This window comes from Netta rufina, assembly GCF_964035555.1.
Source record: "Netta rufina genome assembly, chromosome: 7".
Taxonomy (NCBI): Eukaryota; Metazoa; Chordata; class Aves; order Anseriformes; family Anatidae; genus Netta; species Netta rufina.
The window spans coordinates 21,402,036-21,413,533 of NC_140130.1; the positions used below are offsets into that span (position 1 = coordinate 21,402,036).

The following is an 11,498-nucleotide window of genomic DNA, read 5'->3' on the forward strand; positions in this document are numbered from 1 at the left end:
AAGTATGTGATACTTGAAAGTGCAAACACTTCTTTTTGAAGTTGAAGCGTCCCAAGCGCCCCTAGATATATGTACTACAGCATATGCATTTTTAGTTTTGTATTGCTCTGATTCACGGGACAATTGCAAGAATTACACTCACTTGTAGTTTTGCAAGTAAATTACTTTCTCTGAGACAGTGAAAATCCCACTCAGTTTTAGAGCTGAACACCCTTCTTAAAATCTGATGCTATGAACAGGGGAAAAAAGAAAAGTCCCTGTCCTTGCCATCTCTGCAGGCTCCCAGTACAGAACTGTTCAAAGACATCTTTTAGGTCCTCTTTGTCAAACCCAAGTCTTCCCACCAGTGCTGATGCACTCCAAAAGCTGCTTCTTTCCTTCTTAACACCTCCATCAGCGATTAAGTTCGATGCCAGTTTGGTATGACTGGCAAAGGCTGAGGCACAGCCAGCCTCCAGCACAGATCATTAACTCCTTCCTGTACAGGACGCAACTGGCCAGGCATACAAGCAATTCCTTAGCAGACGTGGACAGGATGAGGAAAAGATGCGTTGCTGAGCACACCTGAAGATGAACATAAAATTGAACATGATGTCATTGTTTTGCCAGGGTCTGTGGTGAAAGGGATTAGGCTTGGGCATTTCATCCACTGTCAGATAACAGCCAGAAAGACTGGCAACAGCTAGGTTTTTTAACTAGCCATAGCAAGCCCTTAAGTAAGATAATATCTAATTTGATTGCTTGATGCTGATTCAAAATTAGCTTGATGTTTTTGAACAAGTTAGTACTGAATATTTTACTACAGCCCATAGAAATAGTTTCCTATTTGCAAATCTACGTTTGGCATTATTTAAGAAAGACTAGTCCTCACAGATTTTTATGAACTTCTTTTAGTAGTATAATCCATAAAACACAACATGACAAAACTTGCTTAACTGCAGTTGCTCTGACTTTTATGTGCAAATGGTCCAGAACTTACTGGTCAAAAATAGGCTTATGTTTAATTGAAGTATGCTAGCACTCCTCAGGTAGAGATCTGTATTGAGGAAATTGCAAAGTCGCAGAGCAACGATTCAGAAATGCACACAGAAAGCTAGGGTACAGCATATGCCACTGGCTTCTAAGGAAAAAAATGCAGGAAATTACCCACATGACTGACATTCATGCAGGATGTAAAATTAATGCGTTTCCTATAGGACAGGTCTAAAATCTGGGTCGACAGACTTCAGCTTGAGGAATGTGAAGAAACTACATGATTAACAGTTAGCTTTCCTGAATGTACCTGATATTACAACAAGTAAGCCATTCGTATGATAGGAAGGTTACATTTAGATGCAACACAATAATACAAACTACATCAGCCGCCTAGTAAGTACACCATTCTGGATCTCTCAGCAGATGATGTCTTTATTTTAAAAGCTTTCATGTATTTTGAAATACGTCTCCTAAACATGGGAAAAATTTCAAGCTCTTTGGTAATGCTCATGAAATTGCAGAGATCTATGTCAGAAGTATTCTCCACACGGGTTACTAGTTAGTTTAAAACTTCATTTGGCAGTTGTCCATTTGGAAACCACTGTAAGAACTGAGTCAGAAGCTGATGTATAAGCATTTAAAAAGATCAAGATAGCCTGACTTGCAGACATTTTTCATGACAGACTTAATCAGCATCAACCCTAAAGATTTTTTTACAAATGCAATGCAATGCAAAGCAGATATTAACCACAAACAGTTTCAGCCGTTGTAAAAAGTGAAGTACTGTGCTGAAACTTGCAAGAATGGAAGTGAATCCTCACCTTTTTCTAATATCTTTTTTTTTTTTTTTTTTTTTTTTTGCCACCAGTGGCAAATCTGAAGAATTTCTGAAATATCAGACTAGCTTACAGAAAAAAAAAAAAAAGGCAGTACTTCCACTGAATATATAAATGTCAAATTAATTAGCCTACAGCATACAGTATTCTTACACTGTTTTGATGCTATATAGTGGGCTAGTGATAATATATATATATGTATATATTATTCCTTTATAAAAATACACACAGCGATAGATTTGTTCACATAGACAGTGGTTTTATCTGAGTCTTGCCTTTCAATATGAATATTTGTAATATCACCAAGTCCTGCACCAAGTGACAAAACTGCAACAGACAGGCTACAAGCAAGCCACCAGTTTTTCAGGATACGCTTTCTCAATGATCAGGCTATTCTCCTTGCTCTATAGCACCCAGTTGCAACATACAAGATAGCTATTATAATAAAGATAAATCGATATTTACATATACACGAGAACATCCTATGACCTGATCCAGAAATCCCTACAGCTGACACAGAAGGAATTGCTAGTTCCTTTGGGCTACCATGCAACTTCATTTTGAAAAGGAATGAAACAAATTAACCTGAAAACAGCCCACAATTTGAAGACAGACTATTAACAAAGTTACAGAGTGACTTTTGAACCATAAAAATAGCTTGTAATACCTAAAATATTAATTATCATATTATTTTAAATTGAAATACATTATTAAACCATATAAGTTCTGTTTCAAAACAAGGGACTCAGAGATCAATATGTTTACTCTGCCTTTAAAAGAAGACTAAGCTATTGGCAAGGAACAGATGTGAATTGCTGCCTTATAGTCCAAAAACAAAATTATGAGGACATGGAAAAATGCCTGTAGATAATCATACCTGACAAATATGACCACAAGGCAAAAATGAGGGCAACCACATTTTGCCATTGGATAACCACATCACAAATCCCAGCAGTCTGTAGGCAAGCATTCAGAAAAAATATTTCCCAGCCTGCGACTGTGTTGATGTTGTTTTGTCTTCCCACATCTAGAAAAATCATTCATACTGCTTATGCTACTGCTACCTGTACTGCTAAAAACACAGAGTCACATAAGTAAACTATACCTACCAGTAAATCATGTACGCTCTCAGTAAATCATGTTGAGGCTTCAGAGCATCCTGTCATATGCTATATATTTAGGCACTTCATTTACTTGGCTTTGAACAGGCCCCTCAATGGATATAGGGATATCTCTGAAATACAAATTACAGACCCCAGTCTGGACAAAGTGTCTGCAGTTGCACTGTGTACCATGACTTAGTAAAAGCAGAATTAGTTTCTCTTCATATTTCTACCTCTAAATTTTCTTAGAAATCTTGATCAAGGAAGGACAAAACAGCCTTGCTTGCACCATTTTGCTACTCTTGCTTTCTTGATTTATTCCTCAAATGATGCCTTACTGCCTTACTGGAGCATGCTTTTTTTTTTTTTTTTTTTTTTTTGCTTTAGCTTTCCTGCAAAACAAAAACAGAAGTTCAGGATGAGTAGTTTTTTCATTAATGGCTTCTAACACTTCACCCATATTCTTTAACAAAGCTTGCAACAAATCTGTATTCTACCTCCAAACTCTGTTCAACCCATACTACAAAAAGAGCATCAGGCAGAAGTGATTTTGCTTCTCAGCTAGGCAGCTCCATTGCCATTATCAGAGCAAGGCAGTGTTAGGTCTGTGGAAGGTCACCACAGCCTCTTGCAGCACCAGGCAGAAAAGCAGCAATGTAACGGCTGTGTCAGTGCCGTGCCTGGAGCCTCAGATAATATGCCAGCAACGTCTTCCTACAAAGCCCCCCAATAACTCAGTCAAGAAGTTTCATGGCCAGCACAATTTACAGCAACTGAGAAGATCTACTGAGGCAACAGCTTTGTGATGATGGATTTCAGGAAGAGGGCGAGAGAAAAGTTGCTTGCAAGCATTTTTACACTGACTTAGGAGGAGTACTTCTGAGCTGCAATTATGGGTGGAAGCCACAGAGAACATCCTGCTTACATCCCATATAGCAATGACATAGCACCTCTTTATCAACTTTACCTATCTACAAAATTCCCATCACTGATTCCCCCATAATTTTTAAATTTTACTTTGCATTAGTTGCTTAGCCTACTGCTTGCAGGTCTGGAGGCACTCCTTTGACAGGCTGTATGGGGCTCCCAGAACACCGCAAACTCAGTGACGTGAAGGATGAGATGAAAAAATAAGCCTGCTCTCTGCTTATGCTAGACATTGCCAAGTTAGAGTTAAGAGTTAATTCATACAGTTTTTAGAAAAGGACTTTGAAATATTACACATTACCACAAGCTGAAAAAGACTCTTCAGTACAGTACATCAGGACATTGCTGGAACAGTACTGTCTGCTCTGTTTGACCTCTGTGGACCTACATATCACTAACCAGCAGATAAGGTCAGTTATTTTCTTCTGAATATAATTGATCTTATTAATTTTCCTTGTGCGTCCAACAGAGTATTCAAGAAGTATGAAGACACTCTTAAAAATTGGCTGTTGAAATCTTAATATGTATTCCTATGAAGCTCAGTAGGGCCTAAGATTTTTTTGTTATTAACTTTTGGATTATTTTTTTTCTGAGGGGAACAGGGGTATTGCTTTTCACCGTGTTTTTCACCTTTTCCTTTGTATATTCGAATATTCACTGACATCTCTTCTCTTCCTGGTTTTGCAAAGCCCAATAGTACGTATAAGAAAGGAATTATAAGATATTAACACATTATATAAAAATGTGAGAGTGACAAGCCTTTAACAGGTGTTGTCATTAACCATGTTTAGTTAGCCATTAAAGCTAGAAAGATGTTAAGATGTTGATAAAGCAGTCACAGAGTCTGCGGGAGGAAAAAAAAAATCCAGGCCTGCTATATACACAGTTTACCTTGTTAATGAAAAGTATGTTGTACAGTTGATTTACATCTCATTTGTAAGGACTCTGTGTATGCCGCTATATTTAGAGATGCAAGTTAAGTGCCAGCAATTTGAAAGCTGTAAGTTCATCCACTTAATACTTAAAATAAATAAAAATCAAATATAATCTCTGCATTTGATATCTAAAAAAGTTGCACAATTTTTAGGAGCTAATGGTCCTAAATAGTAAGTAATCCCAGCTCTCCCTTTGCTCCTTCTGTGAAGGACCTGTGTTTCCCATTCCTATACATAGGTGCATCTCAGTACTATAAATCACCTGCAGGATCAATGGTCCTTATCTGTCAGTAACACATAAAATACCCTCAGCAATAGATACATCAATACCCTACACACAAGTGCTGCTGCTGTTCCAGCAGGACAGGAAATGCTACACTAGCAGAGACATCTACACCAAGCGAGCAAACAGAACAGTGAAGAAAAATAGGAGCAGAAGCACGTTTCCATGGAACCCACATATGGCCCCAAAAAAATAAAATAAAATAAAATAAAAATTATACTTCCTTGTAAAGCATTAGGAAGATATTCAGATTGCGATAGGAACAATTCAGGATAAGTCAGATCTTGCACATTCTATGATCTTCAGCATTAAGTATTACCTCACACTGCTTATCCAAAGCGCACACCTCTATTGTTCTGCTATTTTTAAAACGTATGTTGGTGCTTCATTTCATGTCATGATGCTATAAATATTCTCCCAGCATTACAGACCAAGAATTACTAAAATGTTCCATTTCACACAATGAAATGGATGTAACTTCAGTCATTACATGACACAACTGGTATGAATGAATTCCGTGACGGAAATCAATGGATCACTTGATGTGGTAGGCTTAGGCAACTGCATGTGGAATTACTAAACTCATTTATCTGGTTTATATTGTTTAACAAGTAAAAGCTGTATCTTGTGCAGAAAATAATGCTCCATTTTATGTTCAAGCTTTTGTTTATTGAAATAGATCTTGAAATTAGATTTGAGATTTTAGACTTTTCAGTTTCACACAGCAACTCACAAATTTTAACAAACAGCTGAGCAGACAGACAGTTTTGATTTCAAACACGTCTCATTCTATAAAAAAGCAAAATATTTCTGTGATGTCAGCTGGACTTCTTTCAAAACACTCAGCCAGATGTAAATGTTCTTTAGCTTGATTTATGGGTTTGTAAATAAGCACTAGCTGCTAAATCAGACCAATGTACGCTTTTCTAAAAATTCTGAAAGTCACCAATGCAAAGCTACATTTCTGAAAAGCCATGAAGATAACAAGATGTATTTATATCAATATGAACATATTATTTATTTGTTTATATATAATATAAATATATATATATTATATTTATATATATTTTATATATATGTATTTTTTATATATCTTTCTATATATATATAAACTGGAAGGACAAAAGCATATAAAAACCAAGAATCTAAATATTTATATTTGTAAAAACTGGAAATATATTTTAGATGTATAACACAAAATAAGAGACTCATATCGCTCCTTCCTCATTTCATGTCTCTCCCCTATCCATGCTTGTGGCTCCCAAATGTGCCTTCTTCCACTGTTCAGCCCGGTTCTTTGCATGTCCTTTGCATAAGGACACATTGCACATCTGATATAAGCTCTGTATTGGAGACTGTAGTGAAACTGCACTTAGATTAATATTTTGTTACTAAGTTTTGTTTTGTTTTGGTGTGGGTATTTTTGCAGACATCAGCTTCAATGTGCCTGGGCTTGCTAGCTCAAACATGGCTAGATTGCCTCCAGGCCCAACTCAAGTCTGAGAACATCTCAGCTGCTGTCTCTCAGCCTGAGCTCACAGATGAAGCTCCATGTGACGCCCAGCTTCAGTGCCCCACGTGCACCCCTTGTACTGGCTGTGTTGAAGAAACAGTAAGGGGGGACCACAGCAGCGCTAGTGATGTCTGGTCCGCTCCAACACACTCCCCGGTTGGGCTGCTCAGGGGCTGATTAGCCCCAGCCCCACACCAGTCCCCTGCCCACAAACTCCCCTGGACCCCTCGTTACTGGAGGACCTGCTGCAGACACGTCACAACATCATTCGCTGTGAAGCGCAAAATGACCCATTTCATGGGCAATGGATATTTTTCTTCCATAAGTTCTCCGCAAAAAGTTCCCCAGCCTCCCACCCCATGTCTGCCCCCTCCTGCACTCTCCAGTACATGCTCTCCAGGGAGAATCAACAACCTGTGCTCGCCACCCTGCACACGCTGACACCACAAACCGCTTTTTCCAGTTCCCTGCACACAAGATCTCCATATCTTCCCAAAGAGATACTGTGCAAACTTGCAGCCATCTCCTCCTTGTTTGGCTGGTGCCCGGGCTCTTTCACTTCAGAGGGCTCTGACCAGCGGGCTGCCAGCACAGCCGCGGGGTGAAAACCCCTGTGCCCCCTGCACCTTCCCCATACCCTGCTTCACTCCCTCCAGGCCTGGCAGCAGCGAGCCTCTCTCCCACGGGACAGAGCTAAACCTCTTCCTCGACACGCATCCCACGCCATTTGCCAGTGTGGCATCGAAAAGGGACAAGCCAACGAGCTCGCGGCACTCGGAAAGCGCTCTGGACGCTGTCAAGTCCCCAGGACGCGGAAACTATCCAGGGTGGCAGATTTCAGCCGGCGGTTTCCGTCTGCGCCCGGTTAGAAAGGGCTGCACACAGAGGCGCCTCGCAGCAACGCAGCCACCACCCAAAACGAGGGCTCGGCCCGGCTCCCAGCGCAGACCCGCACACGGAGAAGCGCCCCGCACCTCCCTGCCCCCGGAGACCCCATCACACAGCGGGGCCGCCCCAGCCCCGGCCCCTGCTGGAGATACCGGCCGGGGGCGGGGGCACGGCGGCCGCCTCGGCCCTGCCCGCCGCCCTCCTGTCAGCGCAGCCCGCCCGGGGCTGCCCGCGGCCGCCCCAGCGCCGCTCCCTGTCCGCGCCGCGGCCCCCTCGTTCTCAGCCGCCGCTCTCGGCGGAGGCGCTGCGGGCGGCCCCGCGGGGTCTCTGGGGACGAGCTGTCAGAGCCGGGCCGCGCCGGGCCGGGCCGTGGCTGGCCGGGCGGCGTGGGGCGAGCTGAGGGCCCTCGGCCTGCGGCGTTGCCGCGGCCCCCGCCGCCCCTCACCTCAGGGTGGGTCCCACGCAGGCCGTGTCGGTGCTCTCGATCTCCTGCAGGATCCGATCATGCTCGGGGAGGCTGTCCGCCATCTTGGATGGGAGGGACCCGCCGGCCGCGCCGCTGCGGGAGGCGCCGGGGAGGGACCGAGGGCGGAGGCGGCCACGGAGCCCGGCGGGGGGTACCGGTAGCCGCGACCCGCCTCCTGCTCCCCGCCGCCCGGCACGGCTCCTCGGTGCCCCGCAGCCCTCGTCAGAAGGGCTCTGCCAGGCTCCGAGGGTACCCTCGGCAGAGCCCCCCCATCGCCTAGGCTCGCCCGGCAGTGCTGCGCGGCTCAGACCAACGCCCTGCCGCAGCCCCTCACGGAGGGATCTGCCTGAAGGCTCTGCCTCACCAGGAGCTCCCAGGAGCTGCCCTCGCTGTGCTAGGATGCTAGAGACGAAGCCTTGCAGACTCAATAAAGGCCTTTTTTTCCCCTGTGGGCTAGCTCTGGTCTGTTTCTCGGGGATTGGTCTATTTCATTATTTACCCCTTTGGGTCTCTGAGCTTCCACTGCTCCCCTGAGTGCACTTCTGGTGCAGTGCCTTGCTGCCTTCCACTCGCTTTTCTGCTTCACTAGGAGCTGGCACATCATTTCCTGCGTTGGTACGGCTGTCTTCTGCTGTCCTTGGGCACGTGTACAATAAAGCCTCGTTTTTCAATGAAGTGGGAATAGCTCATCTTCTATTTAAATTATGCACTTTGTGGTTTGTGGCCGAAGATGAGCGAGTCCTTGGGTTTTGCATGCTCAGGAAACAGGATACACCTGCTTTCTGGGCAAAGTTATCTGCACGCAAGCGGGAAGCCAACTGAAAGAAATAGGCCCACCGCGTAAAACTCCAGGGTGACATACGGCTGCTTCGCCAGTGAGAAACTGACAACCGTTCACAGCCATGAGTGCATCTAAGTCTAGACACCAGCCAGCTACAATGGTGTTTGCCACCTTTCCAATTACTGTAATCAAACTCTTCACCCCCCCCCCTGCCCTGGTGTGACTTCACCTGGATGCTAGTTAACAAAGGGCACTGGAGGCTGCGTACATCTTGTCTATGCTCGTGGTTTTAACCTGTGCAATGTTGATTCAGCTGAATTTATTGATGATACCTACTAAAACAACAACTATTCAAAATACAGACAAGTGCCTACAAAGTGTGTGCTGCAGAACTAAAACAGGAAAAATCCCACAGGCTACTAATGCGGTATTTCCTTCAAGAAATCACTCAAATGCAGTAAAAACCGCCCCCCCCCCCCCTTTCTTTTCAGTCATCAAATTACTTAACTAATAGATTGACACATACATTTTTTCAGGGTAAATTACATTTTCTTTCTTTAGCCTGGTAGTCACTGCAACCTGATGCCTACAGTCCCAGGCAGGCTATTTTTAAAACTCATCTACAGCTACTAACAACATACTTAGGCACATTACATCATAATCTTTTATATGTTACTTTTTTTGTAGGAATGAATATGCAAAAGATTTTTTTTTCAGTTGCACTTTTTATTAATTTAATCAATCAATCACTTTTTAATTAGGTTGTTTCCATAAGCTGTAAAAGAAAAAAAGTTAAAATCTTCAGATATTTACAAACATCAATAGTAAAGATTTACTTTAAGTACCAACTTGAGTGATTGAAAAGAAAGTTACATTTATTACAAATTAAGAATAAGCAATTATTTTAAAATGTACCATGTAAAAAAAAAATGCTTAAAAAAAAAGTGTTTTTTTCCCCCTCATTTTCAGGTTTAAGTGTATTTTTTTATTTTTATTTTTATTTTTTTTAATTTATAGAGAACCCACAGCCAGACTTCTGTAGACAAAAAGCTTTGTCCCAGTAAAGACTTGCATAGATGCCCTTGTTTTGTATTTTTTCATACAGAGCCAATAACACCAAAATTAAATTCCACTGTCCTGTAGATTTCAGTGTCAGGAAAATAAAGTTGCTGATATATCAGGCTGACTGAAAGAATAGCTAAAGAATGGAAGAAATCCATCATTAACAATATAGTAGTATCTAAATGATGCATACCTTAGGGTGGTTCCAAGAGGCAGCTCAAAGGACTGGATCTCAGCAAGGGCATTTTCATATATCTGATCTTTGTTTTCTTCCAGATACTGCTCTGACATATTTGACTTGCTTTTCCTTGCCATAGATCAGCATTAAACCACTCTAACTTTAGGAGAGGACTTTTATTCTGATTGTTATCGTTGACTAAGTGACTCCACAGTCAGCAGAACCAGGCATGAAAAAACAGATCCTGCGCTAACCTCGTGACTCTTGAGGACTTTGTGTCCAAGAATGGTGCACAGCTGCTGTTTTCCTGTCTCTGCTGGTAACGTTTGCTTCGTCTGCAGTACCCAGGCCACCACAGTCATTTTTATGTATGTGTTTTAACAGGAAATTTTCTGGCAAAAAAAAAATATTTCTACATCATTGTAATAGTTCACCAGTAATAAGTATTAAGCCTGGAATCTAGCCAGTTTGAAAACATAATTTTAAAGTTATTTCGAACACTAGGTATCAATACTCAATTTCTCTGTTAAGTATTATGTGATTAAAAATTGTATTCTTAAAAAAAAATAAATGTATTTTTCCATTTGCTGTATAAAAAGCCTGCACATATAAAAAATTTGCTGAATTTGGAGCAGGTTTATGGACCTTGTTAAGAACACTGGAAAATCAGAGAAACTTTTATGTTCTCACCTTTTTCATTCTTAGTATTAGCACATGCTATTTATATTATAAGTGTGTAAAATATTCTGATATAACCATAGATTTTATATGAGTGTGTGCCTTTATGCAATAAATCATACCATTACTACACATTACCTGCTTGGAAACCTGAAAAAAAAAGTGTGTGGAGAAACTCCTACAAATATTCAGAGCAGTGCTAGGCTCAAATAATGACCATTATGATAATGGTAAAGAAAATACCTTTTATAGCTGTCACCAAATATTTTAATTTCAGGCAGTTATTTCAAACATGAGACTAGAGTTCTATAGCTTTCATTATAAACAACATTTTTGGAAGCCAAATTCTATAGCATGTGGCATAGTTAGCATTATTATGTTAGATTATTTTTGATATTTCGGAAGATTTAATCAACATTATCTCAGTAGAGTGCCTGACAAAATCAGTATGAGTCTTAACGCTAAGGGTTCAGTCAAGAGTTAAATGCAGGAAAATAGAAATTACTCATTTCTGACCAGGGCAATGTATTGTGCCCAGCAGGAACACTGAGGAGGTGAGTTCACTTCAGTAGCAGGTGGCAGGGAGCTCTAATGACTACAATGAGTTATGTGCTTACAAATCTGAAAAGCATTCCTTGGAACAAGCTTCTTTAATCACCCGTTTATTTTTAAATAAAATTTAAGCAATTATTCTGTTGGCATTAATAGCCAATAATTTTATATCTTTTGTGTTCCAAAAGGAGGTATGAGCCAGTTTTACACCTTTAGCAAGAAACAGGTGCCTGTGATTGACCCATCCAGCCACTGGATGTCACACAAATGCAGATGAAAGGATACTGTAACTATGCAGCCTAATCTTAACAGACACCAGGT

General features: G+C 41.6%; 1 protein-coding gene across 7 annotated transcripts in view; it reads right to left on the minus strand.

Moving 5' to 3' along the window:
- EXOC6 (exocyst complex component 6) overlaps positions 1-10,145 on the minus strand; it is a gene marked incomplete at its 3' end in the record, with an annotated part of 92,634 nt that extends 82,489 nt beyond the window's left edge. For 5 of the 7 annotated variants that reach the window (XM_084290007.1, XM_084290005.1, XM_084290002.1 and 2 more), the window contains exon 1: positions 9,963-10,145. In XM_084290007.1, the coding sequence (XP_084146133.1) occupies positions 9,963-10,084 (122 nt within the window). In that variant the 5' untranslated portion in view covers positions 10,085-10,145. Of the gene's footprint in view, positions 1-7,905; positions 8,104-9,962 lie in introns of those variants that run through there. The other 2 variants (XM_084290004.1, XM_084290003.1) reach the window with 1 other exon arrangement.
- Between the last annotated feature and the right edge of the window lie 1,353 nt (positions 10,146-11,498).